Source organism: Acomys russatus, chromosome 3 (genome assembly GCF_903995435.1).
Source record: "Acomys russatus chromosome 3, mAcoRus1.1, whole genome shotgun sequence".
Lineage (NCBI taxonomy): Eukaryota > Metazoa > Chordata > Mammalia > Rodentia > Muridae > Acomys > Acomys russatus.
Genome location: NC_067139.1, coordinates 55,368,270 through 55,393,249, shown reverse-complemented (window position 1 = coordinate 55,393,249; position 24,980 = coordinate 55,368,270). Strand labels below are relative to the sequence as shown.

General features: G+C 40.3%; 1 protein-coding gene and 1 pseudogene across 1 annotated transcript in view; both read right to left on the bottom strand.

The window, feature by feature from the left end:
• Dnah12 (dynein axonemal heavy chain 12) overlaps positions 1-24,980 on the bottom strand; it is a 155,622-nt gene that overhangs the window by 115,719 nt on the left and 14,923 nt on the right. The window contains 9 exon segments of the mRNA XM_051140594.1: positions 1,091-1,285; positions 6,173-6,373; positions 8,399-8,584; positions 12,594-12,840; positions 13,434-13,627; positions 13,941-14,075; positions 15,307-15,432; positions 19,455-19,590; positions 21,360-21,538. Coding sequence (XP_050996551.1) covers positions 1,091-1,285; positions 6,173-6,373; positions 8,399-8,584; positions 12,594-12,840; positions 13,434-13,627; positions 13,941-14,075; positions 15,307-15,432; positions 19,455-19,590; positions 21,360-21,538 — 1,599 coding nt within the window.
• On the bottom strand, positions 2,577-3,445 carry LOC127184282 (transcription initiation factor TFIID subunit 9-like; annotated as a pseudogene).

The window sequence follows — 24,980 nt, the reverse complement described above, 5'->3', positions numbered from 1 at the left end:
CCAAGCAGAGCAATTCTGGGCCAAGAGAGAACCCAGATAGAATAAGTCAGCTGGGAGAAGAGTTTGAGCCAGAACACCTGAGTTGAACCAGCCAGCACAGAGCTCAGAAAGAACAAGTAAGGGTGAGCTTATTCAGCAGTAAATCTCAGAGGCTGAAAGCATTCTATGTCTAAATTAGATTGTACAGAGACTAGAAGCTTCCAGGACTAGGCCTAGGTTAGCAGAAGGAGGCAGTAAGCCTCCCAGACAACAACTGAGTCAGGAGAATAAAAGTTACTTTTACACATTTCTATAATTAACTCTCAATAAATCTAGGACTTAGTTTTTCTCTCAGCATTGGAAAAGTTATTTCGTAAGTTGAACACATTTAAAAAGTAAATGCAGAGATATAGTTTATATTAACTGTGTGAAAAAAAAAATACTGTTTTCAACATTAGAACCCTGGTCTTAATAGGAAAGACCACATAGGAACTGAGACCAATTGAGAGTAGATTCTTTCCCTAATTAACACTTCCAAGCAAATATAGAACCACCCGTTCTGATCACGCATTCTCCATCCTCTTCTTTATCTCACTGTTTCATGTATCCGTTTACTTCCTAGAGTGGTTGTGTATAGTGGGAGTCAAGTGAGTTACCTGTTCATCTAAAATAGTCACACTATGCATACACACGCACTCACACACACATACATGCACACACATACATGCACACAACACACATACACACACAGGTTGCAAGTAGTATTATTATGAATTGAAAAATAAAATTATTTTGATACTTTTGAACTTACATTTTTATAAAATTTCCAATCTGCATACAGTGAGTAAGGTCTATTTTTTATTTATTAATTAAACATTTTTTATTTTTTACATAAACATTTATATTATTACCCATATATACAATAAACTACCTATAGCAAGAACCACCATGACACAATCAGGAATTATATAAATGTTACATTCTAGATGTTTTGGCTATTTGTATTTGACAGCCGAGTAAGGTCTATTTTAATAGTCAGAAAAAAGTCAAATGTTTTCTTTAAAACCCCAAACAAGGTTCACTTATTATAAGAAGGAAAACAAACACTTACCTTTGGATCTTTAGCACAAAACTTCATGACATCCCTCCAGTGTCTGTCCACTGTCTGAAACTGACGTCCTTCCTCTGGCATCTGCTGCATGATATCCTCAGAACAAAAGATGGGCTCTAAGTACAGCCATTGTGCTTGCACTTTTAACCACTCATCAATTGTTTCCTGTATTCGAATCAGACGGTCCTCCCAGGCCTTAGTAAATAAAGAGCATACTGTACTAAATTCCAGTTTTTAAAAGAAAGACTATAAATTATAGAAATAAGAAACTACTTAGAATTCACTATTGTTTTAGTATCAATACAAGACAACTTACATCTTAAGATCACTCATAGAAGCCTCACCCAGGCTTAGAAAAATATAGGAGGCAAAAGGTTTCCCTAAGCCAGTGGAACTCACATTTGGTAGTGATTGTAAAGTTATTTCATTTCCTAATCTCTCAGGGAATCACTCCAGATCTTAAATGTACATCCTGCTCTACACCAGGGACTATCAACTATGGACGATGTTGTCCAAATACCGGGCAATATCTCGGAGGGTCTGAAACAACACAAAGTCTGAGCTATCACAGTGTTAGTTGTTACAGCTAATGGGGGAAGAATGCTGCTAATAGCTAGTGGATGGAGGCCAGAAATACAGCTAAATGTACTACAATATGCAGGATAGTCTCCATAACAAAGAATTATTCAGCCCAGGACAAGAGAGATGGCTCATGGGTAAAAGCACTTGCCACAAAACTGACATCTTGAGTTTGGGGCCCCAAATGGGGGCCCACATGGTGGAAGGAAAGAACAGACCTCTGCGAGTTGCTGTCTGACCTCGGCACATGCCCTGAAGCACACCTGCATGCACACACAAACACAAGCACACACACACACAGCAGTAAATAAACATAGAAAGAAAGAAAGAAATGTAGATTTAAAAAAGAATTATTCAGCCCCAAATAATGTAAAGTTGAAGGATCTTGCTTTACATCAGCACAGTTTGGAGCAAATTAAAATTAAAATTTTAAAATAAAGTAAAATAAGCCTCAGAGATTGCCTAGAGTTAAAAAGTATATATAGCTTAAGGTCCTGGGTTTGGAGCTTCATCTCTATTTGTTATTTTCAGTTTGTTGGGACAGGGTTTCTCTGGCTATCCTGGAACTTGATCTGTAGACCAGGCTGGCCCCCAACTCAGAGATCCACCTGCCTCTCCATCTGTCTCTGCCTCCCAAATGCTGGGATTAAAGGCATGCACCACCACTGCTCAGCCATCTCTATTTTTTTTAATTGATAAATGACAATTTTATTTTTTATGCATAAAGGTTGATGAAAAAACCATTACCAGCTCTATTAAAACTGAACATTTCAATAAAAAAGCATAGTAAGTATACTTACTAAATACCATTTTCTAAAATACAGCTTTAAAACATCTAACATGCTTGTTCAATTTTAGTACAATGGATTCAAGACAAAGTATACACATTACATGCATCAAGGCTAGATTACAAATTATCATAGTCATCATCATCATCTTCACGCTTTCTTTTCAGTGCATTTGCTGACTCATTGGCTGTATTTTGTGATACCATGTTAGTAGTAATAAGAACGTTTTTGGACCCAATCAATGATGGATTAATGAGAACATTCTGAACTGCTGATGTTGCGGAAATTGCAGCCTTTACAGCAGGGGACTGAGAGGCAGGCATCTGCACTGTAAACCTCTGCCCTGTGAGGGACACTGGAGTGCCTACTTTAGTTGAAACAGACATGGTCTGTGGAGCTGGTGTGCCTAGTGTGGGAGTACTTGGTCTGCTAGAAACTGAACCAACACTTAACCGTGGAACTGTTATTCTTCCTGCAGGAGGAGGTTCCTTCTTTTGTAAAGACTTAAGCCTATAGTTTGGAGCAGTTAAGCAATACCTATCAGGTGGCAATCTAGGACCTGAATAAGGCTTGATCAACGGCAAGGGAGTTTGATTTCTTTGTCTTGCAATATCTAACAAAAAATCTCTCGGGGGAGGAGAAGTGAAAGACTGGTCAGCTTGGCACTGAATTGCCAATCGCACGTCATGGCTTGAATAAATCTTAGCATCATCTAGAATTGTGGTCACATATCAGAAGGCAAACTCCAACATCTGATTTATAACTCTTGGCTCATGTTCTGTATCCCATATCCTTCAGGATTTGTGCCATCATATGTGCATCTTTCAGCGGTATGCTCTTGGGAGAAGCCATCTTGCCAGACTCCATGATATCCGGTGATCAGACTTCTTGAGCTAAATCACCCACATTAACATGCTTCAATCCTGATCTTGATGCAAGTTCTTTGCCCAGTGTGGTTTTCCCAAGCCCTGCTGTACCAGATTCACAAAGACCAAGTCTTCAGCGGGGCGGCGGAGCAGGACCCTGCTGCCACTCTCCTCCTTACCGCTGGCGCGTCTCTATGTTTTGAATCATAAAAGAGCTTCTAAATTACTTTTTTTTAAACAAGAACTTTCTAACATACACATGTTTTCTGAAAATAATGGCAGCCAAGATCATCTATGAAGCACTATTTATGTTCAAATTAAACATTTCACATAAAAATGTATCAAAACATCACAATGTACCACATAAGTATATAAAGGTGTTACTTTCCAGTTAAAAATGTAACTAAAAATTATATCTGTCCAGGCGTGGTGGTGCATACCTTTGATCCCAGCACTTGGGAAGCAGAAGCAGGTGGATTTCTGTGAGTTGGAGGCCGGTCTGGTCTACAAAGTAAATTCCAGGACAGCCAGGGATGTTACACAGAGAAATATTATCTCAAAAATAAAAACAAAAAAAACATACAAAAAAATTATTTCTGGTTTTAAAAAGTGCCTTGATTTGACTCTCAGTTCTGTCATTTAATACCTAAGTGAATTTGGGCAAATTACCCATACTTGGTTTCTTACCTATTTAAGCAGATAATAAACAATGCCTAACTTGAAGGTCTGCTTTGGGATTAAATCAGTTAGGAAACAGAAAACCACTAAAGCAATGACTAGCATAGTTAACACTCAAAACTGGGATCAACAATTCAGTAGTTTCTATTTTACTCAATTTACACAGCCTCCAGGTAGAATTCTAATATTGTTAGTTACCTAACAGGAATTTAAAGGGAGAGAGGCATGTTCTAGAGTTGGAGAACAAACTTGTTAACTACAAACATGCTGTCAGGATGGAGCTGGGGTTTTTTTTGTTTTGTTTTGTTTTGTTGTTGTTGTTGTTTTTTTCAGCTAAAACCAAGGCACTGGGTTAAATCAGACAAGGTTACCTACCTCCTCTTCTAGGTCACATATAATAATATTTTTTTAATGATATGTAGGGGAATTTCCCTCTACTGCCTTTGAACATTCAATGTATTTAAACACATGATCTCTTTTTATCTACTTACTTACCTTTTAGAGACAAGGTCATGTAGTCCAGGCTGGTCTCTAACTCTCTAAATAGCCTAGGTTAGCTTGGAATGCAAGGTGATTCTCCTGCCTCAGATTCCTGACTAGTGGGATTACAAGATTTGCTAGGAGCAGCTAAAAAGTAATCTCTAACTGTGCAGGTACAAGATTGTGCATACTTGGCTAACACTACATTAGATGACACGCCTCTTCAGTAAATGTCATCATACACACACACACACACACACACACACACACACACACACACACACTCTCTGCACCAAATTCCCTTGCTGTCTTTGTTCAATGTTGTAGGAGCTATCCTCAGAGCCTCCCTTACGTTATACAGTTTATAACCCTTTCTTAATCTTTTATCTCCTTGTTGTGCTATATTGGCTTTGTATTCCCCAAGGGGAAAAAAACACTGGACTTCATTATACTATGAAGCGATTATCATAATTTGTATTCTTTTCATAGTTACCTATATCAACAATAAAAAAGTGTCATTTATTTTTCTGAAGCAGACAGTAATTCATTAATTACCCTCATGCTTGTTGTTCACAAATAGAATTAAATAGTGACATAGAGAACTTTACTGTGGTGATACAGTGTGATATGTGATCTGAGCTTTCTAAAATTAGAAATTAACTGTATTTAAAAATTACTAAGAATGATGTTTTAAAATTCCACTTGCTATAAAACCTGCTTGTCAGTCTACAGTGTACACTTACCATGTGTGAGGTCCTATTACAGAAACGAGGCAAGCAGGAAAAAAAGAAAGAAGAGGAGGAGGGAGGGAAGAAATGAAAATGTGGAGCCAGGCATGGTGGCTCATGCTGTAATTCCAGTACTCAGACAGATCTGAGGCAGAATACTGGTCGCCAGTTTGAGACACGCCTGGCCTATATAGAGAGTTCAAGGATAGCCCAAGGTACAAAGTGAGTCCATGTCTCAAGAAAAAGGAGGGAAAGATAAGAAGGAAGGGAAGGAAAAACAAAGATCAAGAAGTTGTTTTTCCTTCTATTAAGGTCACTGAAGAGAAATCTTAATAAAATGTGATTTTTTTTCCCTCAAAGACATTAGGTAATATCTCAAACCTATTGCATGTTAATCTTTTTTATTTATTTATTATTTATCTTTTTATTTTATTTTATTTATTTATTGGTTTTTTGAGACAGGGTTTCTCTGTGTAGCCTTGGCTGTCCTAGACTCATTTTTTAGACCAGGCTGGCCTCGAACTCACAGTGATTCGCCTGCCTCTGCCTCCCGAGTGCTGGGATTAAAGGTGTGTACCACCACACCTGGCTTTATTTTTTAATTTTTATTCATATATGTGTCTTGTCTTTGTATCTGTCTGTTTACTGTGTGCATACAGTGCCTGCTGAGGCCATAAGAGAGCATCAGATCCTCTGGAACTGGGGTTGCAGATGGTTATTAACCACCTTGTGGATGCTGGGAATGGAACAAGTGTTCTTACCACTGTGCTATCTCTTCAGCCTCCTATTGCATGTTAATCTTTAAATATATATTTCTGTGTCTCACCACATAAAGTATCAAGGTTCAGTTCTATCACTCGAATAGACATTTGAAGAGCCATCCAAAAATATTTATGTGAGAACATGTATGAAATAAGATAGAAGTTTTTTATAAATGACCAGGGGCTATCATATTTAACATACCTTGATCTCATTTTCAAACGGCTTGATAAAAGGTGAGCCTCTCATTGTCTGAGTTTTTATAATTTGATCATCAAGAACTGCCTGAATCTCATCCACTGAAGAAAGGATACAGACTCCAGTATCACGATACAGACTTATATGAAAAGAAATGTCATCCCAAGTTGCTATCATAGCATTCATGGCCCTCTCTAAGGAAAATTCCTGAAAGGGAGAAATGGAAAAAGAACAGGTTGATGAAAAAAGACATTTATTCATGTTATTCAATTTCTCTGGGTAACTCAGACTATAGTAACCATAATCTCCACAACTATGTGTCTGTCTGTCTATCTATCATCTGTCTGTCTATCTGTTGAGGAGGGGTCACTTTTTTTTTAATGATTTAAAAGTTCCTTTGAAAGGCCATAGACCTAGAAGAAAACCAAACACTACTGCTCTGTTAAAGGAATGTAGCAATAAAATGACATTCTGCTATATTCATAGGTCAGTGTCTTTCTCAGCCATCATCCCAGAAGTCCCTCCTAAGACTCAAACCCAGACTGTGGTCAGAGAGTGAGAGACCTTGGAACAGTCTGCCCTAAGCTATATGCCTTCATCAGATCCCTTTTTTCTGGACTCAGGGAACCCTGTGGAAGAGGAGGTGGAGAAACTGTAAGAGCCAGAGGGGACTGAAGATACCAAGGAATCAAGGCCTTCCTAACACAGCAAGACTGATACATATATGAACTCACAGACCATGGAAGCATGCAAAGGGCACTCAAGGGACTGTACTAGTTGCAGCCCCGGTGCTGAGAGGGGAACCCAGAAAGCTTACAAAGGAAAAATAGCTTTCTCCAACAGAGTCTCACTGTGTGTACAAACTACTTTTTTTTTTTCTGAGGCAGGTTTTCTCTGTGTCGCCTTGGCTATTCCAGACTTGCTTTGTAGACCAGGCTGGGCTAGAACTCAGAGATCTGCCTGCCTCTGTCCCGCTGAGTTCTGGGACTACAGGTGTGCACCACCATGCCGGGCTACACAAACCATTCTTACGGGCAGGCCCCATGCCCAACAGCCGATGGCCAACAGAAAACTAACTCAATAACATTTTTTAAAGCCTTAGAGGTCTTTTGCATATATATTATGGCTTCTGGTGTTGTGTTTTCATGGGATTCCTCAGTGGGCAAACAAATGAGCCGTTGCATCTATGTGTTTTTTGTGCTTTTTCTTTGTCTCTTCTGTTTTGTCCTACGTTGATTGTTTGACTTTATTTTAACTTATTTATTTTATTATTTCTTAGATTCCTGTTTGTTTTCTAATGAGAGAAAAAAAGATGTGAATTGGGATGGGAGGGGAGGTAGGGAGAATATGGGAAGGGTTAGGAGGAGAAGAAACCATTATAAGAATATATTGTGTCACATTCTCCACAGTTGAGTGGAGAGTGGGGTCTGACTTCCACATGAACTCTGGTGCCCCATATTTGACCACGTCCCCTGGATGGGGAGACCTGGTGCCAATCAGAGGAAGGATAGCAGGCTACCAAGAAGAGACTTGATACCCTATGAGCATATAAAGGGGGAGGAGGTCCCCGTCAGTCACAGTCATAGGGGAGGGGAGTAAGGGGAAAATGGGAAGGAGGGAGGAATGGGAGGATACAAGGGATGGCATAACCATTGAGATGTACTATGAATAAATTAATAAAATATAAAAGAGAATATATTATGTGAAAAAAATCTCTTTTCAATTAAAAATGAAAAATAATGCAAAAAATGAAGATTTTTTAAAAAAAGTTTAATTGCTATGGAAACTGTTAAAATGGACAACAGAATAAAATACCCACTGGATCTCTGCAGTGGCCTTTTGTAGGTAGCCTACAGCTTGAAAGTTTTTGTGTATTTCAAGAACCCACTCTCTAAGGTCATACTTATTTTGTCGGAACACACACAGAGACACACTATATGCCACATACATATCCATCTTCTCACGATTCTTAATGGAATAGCCATACATCAGTACTAGGGTATCAGCCAACTTTATCAGAATGTGGAGAATTAGGAAGATGTCAAAGGAGGAATTGCTAGTCTGGATTTCAGAGAAGCGCGCACTGTTTATGCCGTAGAAGAGTGGTCTTCTGTCGTCACCCACCACCACCTCTTCCCCTTGCTGGCCTGTACTATATACTTCACACCAAATCAAAAACTGTGACTATCAGGGATCAAACCAATCAAGCATTTCAGCGCCTCCTGTGTTTACCTTACTTGCACCTGCACTTATGACTTCAAATTTTTCTAAATATGGTGCAAGGTTTAGTTTTAAAACTTTTCTCAGTGTAGTTCCGGAATCTGGAGTTAAGTCATAGCCCACAATTTCTGACATCTGTTTCCAGTGACGAGCTCTCATTCCTGGATTGCACAGGGTGGACACAGTAGGGATGTGCTCCTAAGGATGAAAATACAAATAACAGTGTCATGTGACTTCCATACACATGCATTCCAGATCTGTGCAGACCACCTACTGCTGCCTCACCTTCTTCTCTACCCCGTCTCCAGGGGAGATCATATAGGCTTCCTCCTCCTCCAACCTTCCCCTCACTCATCACTTAATCCTGGCCCTCAATGCCAGCAGGCATTCTCTGGGAACCTACAGGCCACCCCGGCCAGGGATGCAAGTAAGCTAACTGCAGATCTGTCCCTCTTCTCCTCCAAATCCAATCCCGTAGTCTTATTCCCAGCTCTGTAGCTAACCACCTGTTGTTGCCTCCCCTGTCCCCATTTCAGTCTCCAGTGGATCACAGAGATCTTCCCCTCTAAATTTCTTTCCCCATAATGCATTGCTTTATGCCGGTCCCCAACTCCATTAAGACATTCCCTGGGGAGCCACAGGCCACTTAGGCCAGGGAAGCAGGAAACCTATCTGCAGCTCTTCACCTGTCCCTTCTTTCTTCCAATTCCTTGGTCTTGGCCCCATCTCTGTAGCACACCACCCGCTGTGGCCTCCCCCTCCTGTCTGCCGCATGTCCAGTGGATGATACTGACCTCTAACCTTCCTTCCCACTCATTCCGTTATTCCAGCCCCAGACTCCAACATGCATTCTCTAGGAATCTGGTAGCCAAGCCAGCCAGAGAAGCAAGTAAGTCAGGAAAGCAGGTATTCCAGCTATGGATCTTTACTCTTCTTCCACACCTAGATATTCAATCCCCCAGTCTCAATCCCAGCTTTTAGCAAATTATCTGTTGATGCCTCTCCTCTCTTTTTCTTCCCCCATTACGAAGAAACTTAGCAGATCCTGGTGGAACACCCTGCTTTGGTCTCTCCTGTGGACTTCCCCAGCCCTGCTCTCCAAGCCCATCACCATTCCTAAGTGTCAGCTCCCAGTACCTAGGGACGCTTTTTACCCAAAACCCATAATGGCCACACCTATCAGGATCCCAGAAGAATTTCCTACCAGGCAACACAAAACTACCATTCTCTTAAGAACTAGAGAAGACAACAGATCATCATGGATTAAAGTTGGGCTTCAACAACAACAAAACAACAGAAAGCTTACAAACTCACTACTGAATGAAAATGGGTCAAGACAGAAAATAAGAAAGGAATTAAAGACTTTCTAGAATTGAATGACAATGAATACATAACATATCCAAACTTATGGAACACAATGAAAGTGGTTCTAAAGAGGCAAGTTCATAGCATTAAGTGTCTACATGAAAAAGTTGGAGAGATCTCATACTAGTAACTTCACAGCACACCTGAAATCTCTAGAACAAAAAGAAGCAATCACACCCCAAAGGAATAGATGGCAAGAAATAATCACACTTAAGGATGAAATCAATGAAATAGAAAAAACAACATGTAATGCAAAGAATCAATGAAACAGAGTTGGCTCTTCAAGACAATCAGTAAGATTAGTAAACTCTCATCCAAATTAACTAAAACTGAGGGAAAGAAATCTAAATTAACAAAATGAGAAATGAACAAGGTAGGGCTAGAGAGATGGCTCAGAGGTTAAGACCACTGGCTGCACTTCCAGAGGTCCTCAGTTCAATTCCCAGCAACCACATGGTGGCTTGCAACCATCTGGTGATCTCTTCTGGCCTACAGGCATACATGCAGGCAGAACATTGTAGTATAAATTAATTAATTGAAAGAAAGAAAGAAGTGAACAGGGGACATAACAACAGACACTGAGGAAATCCACAAAATCATAAGGACAGACTTTAAAAACCTGTATGGCACCAAACTGAAAAATAGGGCACAAGGTCCTTGTGCTCATGGAGAAGCACTAGGGAAACTGGGAATGTTAAACTCACAGGGTAATCTCAATGGAGGAGATGTATACCTGTTTCCCATCAGGGAACCTAGAAATGGATGTAGTTAATAACCTGGTGATCTGTGCTGTCAGTATGGCCAGGTCACACCTGAATCTCCCAGACCATTATGTTTATCCCAGCCTTATATTTCTCCCTAGACCTTTACCTTAAGCACTGTTTCTCAGTCAATCAAACCCATCCTAATGAGAAATTTCACTTGTGCCTTACAACAATGTGAGTAACCTCTGTGATATACATACGGCCAGACCACTCCTGACTCCCAGACTATTATATTCTCTGTCATTCTCCCTAATCCCTTATCTTGAGCTTTGTTTCTGAGTCAACAGAACCTATCTTTATGGAAGAAGCCATATGTACTTATAAAGAGTTTCAATATAAATATGTCTTAAGCTTTGTTGTACACATGGGATTGAATTACTTATCAGGGAAAATGTTTTTCAAACTTGTGCTGTGTTTAAAGATGGATAAAATAAACTGCCTGGTGTTAGACTCTAGAAATTAGAACCAACAACAGCTACTGAATTATATTAAATCAGGCATTATATAAATGTTACAGTCGTAGTGTTTTGGCTATTTGTATTTGGCAACCTTGAAGAAAATATCTTTCCTATCTTGGTGCGCCTAAAATTCTGAATGTAAATCAATATCTATTATATCTTGTCATTTTCAACTTAAAACATCTATCTAGATCTAAAAACATCTTAATCCCTAAACAACTGAGCTTTATTGTAAAACTAAACTATCTGGTCCTCAACCCCATCAGAGACTTGAGAAGGAAAAAAATTAATTACCTGAACATACAAGGAGTACAGGTTAGCAGCTTCTAAAATGAGAAGATGACAGAGACAGTTTGCTACCTGAACAGTCACCCAAAACTCTAGCCTATATCAAAGAAGATGATGAGCATCAAAGAACCTCCTTATGGAGATGGCTTCAAATGTGGCAAACCAGCCACTGGGGAAAATGTCCTGGTTTCTACCACAGACAGAATTCTGCCTAAAAATGGGCAAGTTTAGATGCAGGCAGAATCAACAGCCAAACTCTGCCAAGACAGGGTAAGCAAGTCCTCAATAGTTACTGCCTCACAAATATGTCTGTCAGATAATATTGGGTCAGAAGGCTGAAGATGATGTTCAAACGTTATATAGAGTTTTGGATGACTGTTTAGATTTCCTTCTTGCCTCATGTGGATCATACTCTACTGATCCCGATGTTTACAGAGATTCCCCACAGAAAGGGAGAGGTAGGAGTAGGAGGACCATAAATCTGAGGGCAGCCTGAGCTGCTACATGAGTTCTGGGCCAGGTTGGACTGCATGGCAAGATGGATGACATGAGTCCACTTCCAAGACCCACATGGAGGAAAGAAAGGGCTGACTCCAGTGCTGTTCTCTGACTTCTACACATATGTAAGGCATCCTTGTGCATGCACAGGTAGATGGACTTGAGGAATGACAGCCATAGTTGTCCTCTGACCTGCACACACACGTGCATGGATGCCTGTACATAAACATACTCCTCCATGCACGAACAGATAGTATACACATAAATGTGCATATATTTGTGAAGGTAGGAATTTGACCTTATTTTCTTTTTGTTTGTTTGTTTTGTGAGACAAGATCTCACTAGACAGCTCAGGCTAGCCTTTTTTTTTTTTTTTTTTTTTTTTTTTTTTGGTGTTTTGAGACAGGGTCTCTCTGTGTAGCCTTGACTGTCCTGAACTTATTTTGTAGACTAGGCTGGCCTCGAACTCACAGCGATCCACCAGCCTCTGCCACCTGAGTGCTGGGATTAAAGGCGTGCACTACCACGCCTGGAGATATATATATATATATATATATGGTTTCTCTGTGTAGCAATCTTGACTGTCCTGGACTCTCTTTGTAGACCATGGTGGCCTTGAACTCACAGCAATTCACCTGCCTCTGCCTCCCTCAGTGCTGGGGTTACTGGCCTGCATCACCTTGCCCAGTCGACCAAACCCTTTTTACATGGAGCTGGACAACTGACACACACATATTCTAAGATCATCGGATGGATTTTATATTGTTTATAATATACAACTTAATATTGAGAAGAGATATATTATACTTAAATGCCATTTGAATATATTTATACCTTAAAGGCCTTTATCTGCTCCATTACTGTAGCACACATTGTAATTGTAGGGTTCTCTTTTGCTACTTCTTCTTCAGGTTTCTCTTCCATCAAAGACCGTTTTCTTGCTGCCTTTCTTTTTTCTTGTAATTCTTTCTTTTGCTTGGTTTGGAAGAATTTCAGTGTCTTAAAAATTTCTCGGGAAAACTCATCTACGTCAGCCTCCATGCTTTCCCCATTAAGGTCCAAAAACCCTCCATCCATCCACCTAAATTAAAAGAAAAAAAATGATCTTTAAAATTCACATTTTTGAATTATACAGAAGTATTAAGAAACTTTTCTTTCTTTCTTTCTTTCTTTTTGGTTTTTTGAGACAGGGTTTCTCTGTGTAGCCTTGGCTGTCCTGGACTCGCTTTGTAGACTAGGCTGGCCTTGAACTCACAGCGATCCGCCTGCCTCTGCCTCTTGAAACCCTTGTGTACACTCCTCATATTCTTTTCTGAGAGAGACAACTGAGGCAGACAGAACTGAGGGAAAAGGAATAGAGTTTACACCATCATTTAAACTACTGAAACATGCATCTCATCACAAACAGGTAACAACTAACACTACCCAAGTAAAATACAAACTTGACCCCACACTTCTAACTTTGTGTAAGTATTAGAAAACTAGTTACATAAAACATAAACTGACTCTGAAAACTAGTAAGGTTCGGTGGACATGTTAGCATCAACTGAGGCTCTCCTATATAATACGTGCTTTTCACACAAGTGAACTAATAAGTCTTACTTTAAAACTTTTAACAAGAACACCTTATTTATATCATTTGCTTAATTTTTTTATTACATTACCAAAATTTACCGTTTTTCTGTTCGTTGCCACTTCAAAACAAAATTAAAAAACTTCTGGTAGGGCTCAATGTTGACTTTCAACTTTTCCAATTCAGGATACTTTGTTAACTCCCATTTTAAAAGTTCCTCTTCTTTATTAATAAACTGAACTGCTTCTTCTGATTCCTGAATACGTTTCTGTAGCTGTCGTACATCTGTTACATACTAAAAGCAAACAAATGTCCATTCCAGAAATATCCAGCTGATGTTATAACAAGATTGCAGAATATTGCACAAGGCATGTCCTTCCAGTTACACATGGCTTTGAGTATTAATTTCACAGCATCACTGTGATGATAAGAAACACGGGTGTGTACACTATATGATAGTAAACCAAGCCACATGGTATCGGGCTTAAGAATCAAGTAGCCTTTGTTTGGCATGGTAAATGCATGCTTCCTCTACATTTTCATGAGTGTTGCTCTGCCCTGTATTAGCCTACAGCTGCCACGGTTACAGGGCTGAGGATGGGCCTGACCTGTTGCATGCGGTCCAGTTCTGCAAACTCTGCAAACTCCTCCATGCGCCGAGACTCCTTTTCTATTTCCAAAATCAACTTCTCTCTCTTGGCTATTAGTTCATTTTCTTTCATATGTTTAGCGGTCTCAATGAGCTTTTTAAAAAGATAATTGAATGATGTTAATTAATGGAGTAGAAAGAAAAACATTTTCTAATAAAAATATGAGTATTTTATAGTAATTTAGAGAAAACAGAATCATTGTCTTTAATGACTGATGTAAAAATGCAAGGAGTAAATCACAGAGACAAATTTTTCTAGATCTTTCAATAGTCAAAGTTGTTAATTATATAGTTTGACTACTTAATATATTTTGATTAATATTAAAAGCTACCATTTACTGAGCATACACATACCATATATCAAGAAGTGTTAAGTAAGTGCCCTTTTTACAATATTATTTTCTCCTCAAAGATAAAGAGGTATATGGAAGTCAAGAGGCAAATCAAGGTTACAAGGTCATAAAAGCAAAAAGTCAAGATTAATACCTTGTTTATCCTATAATTTTTGTATTACTTAGGATAAACCAGCTGGTTACTTTTAGGGAATGTTAAGCTTTATTAGGTATGATATAAAATCCTAAGTCTGCTACCTCCAATCTCTGTGAATTTGAACAAGCTTATCAACTTCTCTGAGTTACATTTTAATCATCTATAAAATGAGGCAAATAGAAGCAGCTGGAATTTTATAAATATTTAATAATTTAATAAATAGAAATATAATTTACATAATAGATTTGACCTCTTTGTTGTTCATCCTATCCTTACCAAATCTGGTTAAGCCTAGAAGTATGTTCTAAGCTGGCAAGATAACAGGTGAAAGACACACATGAAGTTCTTAAAGTCAGACGACAAGTTGGTATGAAAATTAAACATCCATACTGTACTTAAAATGTCAGAACATGGACAGTGAGATGGCTCAGCCACTAAGTCTGATGCCTGAGATCAGTACCCAGGCCCCACAAGGTGAAAGTAGAATCAACTCTCGCAAACTGTCCTTTTTTCTCCACCTGTAAGCTATAGTATACAGAGAGAGAGAGGCAGAGAGAGACAGGCAGACAGACATGTGTGCATAGGGATGGACATAGGGAGGGATGGAAGAGTGGAGATAATATGTAAAATGTCAGAACACAAATTATACATTTAAAATATACTTACTTGCTGGGTGTGGTGGCACACACCTGTAATCCCAGCACTCAGGGAGGCAGAGGCAGGTGGATCTCTGTGAGTTTGAGGCCAGTCTCGTCTCCAAAGAGAGTCTAGGACAGCCAGGGCTACAGAGAAAGACTGTCATGAAAAACAAACAACAAAAAGATGTACATACTTACTTCATCATTCTCATCAAAGACAGGGGTAATTTTCGAAGGCCACATGAGGACAGTTGCATTTAAATTTAAGTCTTCTTGAGGAAATAGAAAAATATCTAAGAAGTAACTCATTTGGCGTTTTGATTCCTACAAAAGAAACTCTAGATATATCATGTAAAAAAGAATAGAGCCATGAATTTAAAATATTCTTGTAAATTTACTATTTTATGTGCTGTCCAAATCACTCTGGACATTCCAACAGCTCCAAGTCACACACCTGTACTTTGATGTGGGTTTTAAAGTTCTTTAAATGTGCTGGTGGCTCATGCTGGTAGGATTTGCTGAAGGAGATGGAAGCAGGAGGATCATGAGTTCAAGGCCAACCTGGGCTACACATTTTTAGCAGGGCATGGTGGTGCATGCCATTAATTCCAGCACTCAGGAGGTTGAGGCAGAGGCAGAGGCACGCAGATCTCTGTAAGTTCAAAGCCAGAGTGAGTTCCAGGCAGCCAGGGCTATAGAAAGAAATCCTGTGTCAAAACAAACAAACCCTTTAAATGTTTTCACCTGGGCTGGGAAGATGGCCTAGTGGGCAACTCACTTGCTGCAGGAGACCTGAATTTGAATCCCCAACACCAATAAATAGGTGTAGTGGAGTGTGCCTGTGATGCCAGCAAGTGGGAGGTGGCGACAGGAGGATCTGAGGGACATATTCACCAGCCAGACCAGCTAAGAGAGCTCCAGTTCCAGTCACAGAAGCCCTGTCCAAACAAACAGGAGAGTGACAGAGGAAGACACCCAGTGTTGACTTGTGGCCTCCACACACATAGCCCATGGTCACCTCTCCCCCAACTCTTCCCCACCCACCACACACATAGCCCATGGCCACCTCTCCCCCACCTCCCCCCACCCACCACACACATAGCCCATGGCCACCTCTCCCCACCTCACCCCACCCACCACACACATAGCCCATGGCCACCTCTCCCCACCTCACCCCACCCACCACACACATAGCCCATGGCCACCCCTCCCACCTCACCCCACCCACCACACACATAGCCCATGGCCACCTCTCCCCACCTCACCCCACCCACCACACACATAGCCCATGGCCACCTCTCCCCACCTCACCCCACCCACCACACACATAGCCCATGGCCACCTTTCCCCCACCTCACCCCATCCACCACCACACACATAGCCCATGGCCACCTGTTCCCACCTCACCCCACCCATCACACACATAGCCCATGGCCACCTCTCCCCCGCCTCACTCCACTCACCACACACATAGCCTATGGCCACCTCTCCCCTCACCTCACCCCACCCACCACACACATAGCCCATGGCCACCTCTCCCCCCACCTCACCCCACCCTCCACATACATAGCCCATGGCCACCTTACCCCCACAACCACACACATAGCCCATGGCCACCTCTCCCCACCTCACCCCACCCACCGCACACATCCATACATGAAATTGTTTTTCACTTATTGTCAATTTAATATAAAGGTACTTCTATGACTTCCTTGCATATGGTTTTTAAAGGTAATCAAGTGTTTGGCAACCTTTGAAACTTTTGATTTTAAAATATCTTAAATTCTCTTTGTTCTTATGACTTGTTTTTAATCTTTGGTGATAAATACTTTATCGTCTTTTGTCTTATTTTGCATCTCTATAATTTTATCATATTTTTTGACTATATAACAACAGTAGTCCAGAAAGCTCTGCAGTGTGGATGGCAAAGGAAAAAAAAACTTTTAGCACAGTAGATGTATAATTGAAGAGGCAGAATATTTTACTCCTTATGGATCTCTTTGACCCAGAAGCTATACTGCATTTGTAGAAAAATGCCAGGGCTGACAAGAGGGTTCAGGAGGAAAGGCACTTGGTGCTAAACCCCACAACCTAGGCTAGACCCCTGGAACCACATCAAGGGAGAGAATTGTCGACCCTCAAGCTGTTTGTTCCCTGACCAACACAGACATGCTCTGTCATGGGCACAGCTCTACACTAATTAAATAACCCATTAATTAAAAAGAAAAATTTGGACTGGTGGTCCCTAGGGTGCTCAGAAAGGAGAACAGTAAGTTCAAGGCATGCCTAGACTACACTGTACAATTAGCAAGTCTCTCTCTCTCTCTCTCTCTCTCTCTCTCTCTCTCTCTCTCTCTCTCTCTCTCTCTCTCTCTCTCTCTCTCTCTCACACACACACACACACTCACACATTATGACTCCTGAGAGAAATTCATGAATATAGTCTCCAAAATCCATGCTCAAAAATGTTTTCAGCAGCACTGCCATTAATAACGAAAAATAATAATCAAATATCCAGAATATTAAAATCTAAAAATCCTTTTGTGTGTGCAGATGTAGGTACACATGTGTGTCCATACGTAGTGGGAGCCAGAGGTCAATCTTTGGAACATTCCTTAGGATCTGCCTATATTATTTATTGATTGATTTCGGTCTTTTGAGACATGATCTCGTCCTATAGCTCTGGCTGTCCTAGGAATCATTTTGTAGATTAGGCTGGCACTGAACTCACATAGACCCTCCTACCTCTACCTCTAGAATTGTAGGGTTAAAGGCATGGAACGCCATGTCCAGCTGCCCACCTTATCTTTTCAGAGAGCCTCTCACTGGCGTGGGGCTCAGTGATGGTACTAAATGCCAGGGACCATGCAAAAGAAACATCAAATAGCTTTAGAACTCATGGAGGACTGCCCACTGGTTAGCACAACCACCATGGGCGTGCCTCAGAGAGGCGGGACTCAAGGAGGACCTCATGCTGTTATGGAGTTTCAATCTGCTTGTTGCCCTCTGTCATTGTTCTTTTTCAAGCATTGCTTCTGGAACAGATTGATGACTCAGCCACCACCCTGAGGAAGGACTTAGAGATGTAGACTGCTAGCACAGTTAAGACGTTTTTGTTGGTGGCTTTGATGTAGAAAATCCTGGGGAACAATGTGAAGCTCAGAAAGGCACAGTCTTGATCACCAAGTGAGGGTTCTTGAGGTCGGGGAACAAGAACACGGCAGCCTGACTAGAATTCAGCTGACCTGCCTTTCTTGCTAAGGTTGGGTTGGTGATCTAGGCGATGATTAATTTCTTGTACCCATTTTTTTGGTTTGGTTTTTTGAGACAGGGTTTCTCTGTGTAGCCGTGGCTGTCTTGGACTCCCTTTATGGAGCAGGCTGGCCTCAAACTCACAGAGATCCTCCCGCCTCTGCCTCCTGAGTGCTGGGAGTAAAGGCTTGCAACACCATGCTGGCTTCTTGTACCCATTTTTACCCTTGGTGAGGTGTGCGTTCTGAGTATGTAAAGTAAACAGGGATGATTGTTTTATATATGTTTAGATTTGTGGTTCTCTGAGATTTTTTATAAGATTACATTTTAAGATAAATAATAAAATGATTGATCCTTCCTTTGTAACTGCAAATTGCAGCCTGCCAGTAAGAGAAACTGGCTAAGAAAATGTCTTGCTTGCTTACATTTTGTTAATCTGTAACAAGTTGCTTAGACATGAATGTGGGTTCTTGGAAATAATTTGTTTTCACCTGCAACACATATAACATTTAATCATGTAAGGGTATTGGGAACACTTGATCATGTAAGGGTATTAGGAACACTTGATCATGTAAGGGTATGGGGAACTGCTTTTTTTTTTTTTTAACGTGTACCCATTGTTTTTTGAGACAGGGTTTTTCTGTGTAGTCCTGACTGTCTTAGAACTTGCTCTGGAGACCAGGCTGGCCTCGAACTAACAGAGATTGACCTGCCTGCCTCCCCAGTGCTGGGATTAAAGGCATGCACCACCACTGCCCTGTCATGTTTTACAGTTTTAAAAGTCTTCCAAGCAGATTGAAAGTTAAATAGATTTGAATGGGTACAGAATTTAGTGCAGGGGTTAAGACTACTATTAGATGTAGAAAGTCTAAAAATTTTTAAGTCTTGTTTAAGAATATTTTTAAGAATATGCACATAATTGATGAAAATAAAGAACACCAAGCACAGTGTTTCAGAGAGAATCAAATAGAAGCCCATAGGGGAGGGAGGAGAACAACGTGTGGGAGCAGACCTTCAGCATTGTTCTGCTTTGTGACCTGCGCAAATCAATACTGACAGCTCACTTCATACTACTTTCTAAGGGTTCTTTTTACCTGGATCCTTACAGCCAAATCACAAATTCCTGTAGTTCGAGCTTTTTCTACAAAAGCGATCAGCTCCATCATTTCTTCTGTTGTCTCAGGAACTCGTAGAGCATGCTCTTTAATTGCTTCAAATTCACTGCAAATACTGACAGAACACTCTGATTTACTATACTTATGGTAAGTAATTTGTAGCAGATTTAATAAATATGTGCTTGTTATTGTTATAAAATAGGAACTCTATCCTCAAAAAATTGGCTGATTCATTAGATTTCATATAATATTTAAGCTTCGCTTGTCTGATGTCATCATACATCATATCAATAAAAATCAATCTAATATTATCAATTGAAAGTATGGCATACTTAATTTTTTCTAGTGCTCTCTTAAGCTCTCTTCAAGAGTGGGATGAGCAATGCAGCCGACCTTAATCTGACAGTCCTGATACATTGTGCTTCAGCTGCCAATAGATGCTGTTTAATTTTTGCCAACCTGACACAAACTAGGGTCATTTAAGAGGAGGAAACTTCAACTAAAGACTTGATTCCAGGGCTGGAGAGATGGCTTAGAGGTTAAGAGCCCTGGCTGCTCTTCCAGAGGTCATGAGTTCAATTCTCAGAAGCCACGTGGTGGCTCTCGACCATCTTTAATGTGATCTGATGGCCCTCTTCTGGCCTGGAGGTGTACATGCAGGCCGAACACTGTATATATAATAATAGTAAATATAATAAATAAATCTTTAAAAAAAAAAAACTTGCTTCGAGCTGGGCTGGGTGTGGTGGTGCACGCCTTTAGTTCCAGGACAGCCAGGACTGTTACACAGAGTAACCCTGTCTGGAAAAAGAAAAAACAAGACTTGCTTCCATCAGACTGGCCTGGGGCATGTTGATCAATAGATGGAGGAGAGCCCAGCCCACTACGGGCAGTGCCGCCCCTGGGCAGGTAGCTCTGGGCAGGTAGTCCTGGGCAGGTAGCTCTGGGCAGGTAGCCCTGGGCAGGTAGCCCTGGGCAGGTAGTCCTGGGCAGGTAGTCCTGGGCAGGTAGCCCTGGGTTGTGCAAGAAGCCAAGCTGAGCAAACTGTGGGGAGCAAGCCATGTACTTAAGCAGCCTTCCTTGTTGCTGCTTTACTTCCTACCTCAAGGCTCCTGTCTTGTTTGTGTTCTTACTTCCCTCCCTGCAGGACTGTGATCCGGATGTGTAAACCAAATATACCCTTTTCTCCCCAAAGTTGTTTTTGGCCATGGTGTTGATCACAGCAATGAAAAGCTTAGTATGACAACTAGTTCTGTGAATTTAGGCCAACCTTCAAGGTCCAGGGTCTATAGTTCTAAAATGAAGCTACTAACATCAGTTCTGCGGGACTGTGAGATACAAGAATGAACGTAAAGGGAGTAGCGTAGCCTGTGCTCCTGTGAGATACAACAGTGCAGCAAATAAAAAGACAAAACCCTGGTTTATATATTTTAAACTCTATGCTGTCTAGCATATCCTGTGGAGAGAAATATGACTCTGGCTACCCTGTGTCACTATTTAACAAAATTCAGTTTTTTCAGACTTGCCTTTCTTTTTTTTTTTTTTTTCTTTTTGGTTTTTCGAGACAGGGTCTCTCTGTGTAGCCTTGGCTGTCCTGGACTCACTTTGTAGACCAGGGTGGCATTGAATTCACAAAGATCCACCTGCCTCTGCCTCCCGAGTGCTGGGATTAAAGGCGTGTGCCACCAAGCCCGGCCAGACTTGCCTTCCTATGCCTTAAAATGTTTGTATTGTTATGTGACCACTAGAAATATCAGGGAGAGACCGGCTAGGCTGGGAAAGGTGTATGCATATAATTTAATCTTTTGTTTTTAAACAAGAGTAATTTTAGTGAAGTGATTCCTTGGCCCTGTTATTCTGAATACAGCAATTAACTTTACTTACGATTCATTTTCCTTTCTATGTTTTGAAGCTATGTCACTTAATAATATGTTTGCAAAGGCTCTTGCTTTATTTGTCAAGCCTGTCTTCAAGTCTTCACAGTCCAAACGAACCATAGGATAATGAACCCATTGAGGCAAAAGCATTATTTCTGAAGCAAGATTGAAAAATTTTTCTATAAACTATAGAAAAAAAGAATTTTTAAAGTTAGAATTATATAACTAGTAATTTTATAAAACTATATTATCATTACATTCTTAATCATAGAATATATTATTCTTGCTAAGAGACTCATAAACTTTTTTCTTTTTGGTGCCAAGACTAAACCCAGGGCCTGAAGATTCTGGGCATGTGCTCTACCACTGAACTACACAGCCAGTGCACAAATATTCTTGTTCTTTTTATGGAAAAATCTGAAGTACTAGTAAATATCAGGTGTGCTGACATCTACAGCAGAAAATCTGCATATTTGCCATGTTTCCTCAATTAAAAAAAATGCCCAGAGCCAACTCATTTCTGTTTAAGAGCAAATCTGCACAGTGCAGTAATGTTTGTAGCTGTGTATACTTGGTTTTTCCATTACTGACCACCTCTCTGGAGCTTTTAAGTCAATCTTTAGGGGAAAAAAAACCATAAGAAACCTTTAGTTTCATGCTAAAGAAGGCCAGAAGGACAAAAATATTACATTCTACTATTACCAAAGGTCCAAGATCTTGGAATTTATATCTGTTTCTTAATACTTAAACACTGGGATGATTTTTTAAAAAGTAAAGTAAGATAAAAATAAAACACTGGCAACATGCACTGCACTTTGTGCAAACGAAACATGCTTGCAAACTCTGGACAACTTTTGACTTAATGTCAGAATTCACCTTTAATGCTTCTATCAGCTTTCTTCTGCACTATGCCTATTCCTCCCCACTACCAAACATCCTGTTCCTTTTATTCAGCTGTGAAACATTTTCCTTCATTTTTTTATCTCAAAGCTAGCCTATTCTTCTACAGTTTACAGTATTTAATGAACTGGGTTTAACCTATTCATTGTCCAGTGGATCTGAGGGCATTAAGTAATTTAATGATTATCTCAAATACCTGCCTTGCTGTCAGCTGGAAATACAAGAGACAGCAACCCAGCGGTGCTGATGGTAATAAGGAACAATTCGCCCCGGTGAATGTAACAACCGTGAAAGGGAAAAACACAAGACAAACAACCACTCTAGTATGTTTCATATAAGATTGTCATGGGACGAAATTAAACAATACTAGCTTTGTATAATACAAAAATATTGGGGGAAATGGAAAAGCCGGTATGACACAGACAATCTCCCTGTGGTCTATATAAATACGCTCATAAACGTGTTTAGGAGAAATCATCAAAGAAACTGTGGAACACAAAATCTGAAATGAGAATGTCCCTTGATTGTTAGGGAGGGACACAGAGACCACAGCAAACAAGAAAAAAGTTACCATATTGCTGTCATAAGGCCTTATTATCAGCAATTAATCAATGCATTAAATTCTACAACCAGAAGACAGAGTAATGGGCTGGGGAGGTGACTCCAGGCTTAGACTGCTTGCTGTCAAGCATGAAAACCCGAGTTTGCTCCTTAGCCCTCATGTGAAGTCGGGGTGCCCATAGTCCCTCCCTTCCCTCTCATAGGGACACACAAATCATATGAACAGACCACACAACAAAGCTCAACAAATTCTGAAAACTTAGAATCATATTGAATATGCCATGAAACTAGAAATCAATGAAGAATACTATGGAAACTACAAATATGTGGAAATTAAACAGCTTAGTTTTAAATAACAAATGGATCAAGAAATAAAAAAGGAAAGTTAAATTTTCTTTCTTCTAAGATGCTGAGATTGCTCAGTGGGTAAAGACACTTGCCACCAAACCTGTTGACGTGAGTTTGATCCCTGGAAACCACGTGGTACAGATAGAACTGATTATTTGGGTTTTCTCACTTCCACATAAGTGCTGTGGTAGGTGTACGTGCACATGCACACACACACGATGTAATAAGAATCTGTTTTTGTTTTTGTTTTTGTTGGGTATGGGGCCTTTTGCATGGCAGTCTACCACTAAGCCACATCTCACTAAGTTGCCTTGGTTGACCTTGAACTCAATCAGTAGCCTGGGCAATTCTGTAACTTACTACCTACTTGACAGCATCTTAATGTATCTCAAGGTACTAACAAATGGCTCAATATATGCAAATTAGTATCCAGGCCACAGAACATTAGAATGAAGAGCAAAGTCCTTGTGGTCATCTCAGTGTATGCATGAACAGAATTTGACAAGGCTGGGAAAAGTGTGGCATAACTACTCTCCTTAACCTCTGAGCCACCTTTCCAGCTTGCACACTTACTCTCTATTTTCATCAATAAAAAATATTAAGGGGACTTTTCAAAATGTTTTCTTTTATTTTGAATTATTGTGATTTCCCTAAATGTCTTTCTCATACCTTGCCCTATATTGCTTTGCCCTGTCCTTTTTTCTATCTATTGCTTTTGTTCAGGATGAGAAGGAGGAAAAGAGAGAAATATAGACAAGAGAAAGATCTAGGAACAGATAAGTTAATTTTAATTCTCAAATAAAAAGTATTGTCAAATAAACAGATGAATGACTCAATTCAAATGATGAGAAATTCGTCATTATGGATTATAAATTCAGGTGAGAGATATATATTCAGAAAAAAGAAATGGAAACCTTGGAACTTAAGAACTCACTAAAACAATTTAGGAAATTTGGTGGAAAGAATGACCCATAAACTATGTCAAACATATGGTATCTGTAGTTTCTCTTGCTTATTTCAAATTATATTCCATTTTGATTTGCTAACATATAAGAAATCATTTCAGAAGCTGGGTGTGGTGGTGCACGCCTTTAATCCCAACACTCCAGAGGCAGAAGCAGGAGGATCAATGTGAGTTCGAGGCCAGCCTGGTCTACAAAGCAAGTCCAGGACAGCCAAGGCTACACAGAGAAACCCTGTCTCAAAAAAAAAAAAAAAAAAAAAACAAGAAAAAAATCATTTAAGAGCCGGGCGTGGTGGCGCACACCTTTAATCCCAGCACTCGGGAGGCAGAGGCAGGCGGATCGCTGTGAGTTCGAGGCCAGCCTGGTCTACAAAGTGAGTCCAGGATGGCCAAGGCTACACAGAGAAACCCTGTCTCGGAAAAAAAAAAATCATTTAAAATTTCCTTTATTTTTGAGAGTATAATTGTATCCTTTTTCCTTTTTCTTTCTTCCCTTCAAAGGGAATCCTTTTTCTTCTTTTTCAAATTCCTGGCCTCATTTTTCATTAATAATCATTTGCTTCTTCTCTATTCCCTTCTATCGCCATATAAACATCTGCTTCAAATCAAGGCTCAGTTAGGCATCGTATTGTGGTCCTGTAATTCTTGCATTTGAGAGGTGGGGGCAAGAGGCTCATGCATTTAAGGCAGGAAAGCCTGGGTTACATAGTGATTTCCAGATTAGCCTGTTCTGCATAGTGAAACTCTGTACACACACACACACATGCACACACGCACGCACACGCGCGCGCACACACATTTTTTGTTCCAATTTTGTATGGAAAGAGAGAACTGACTCCTCTGACTTCCACATGC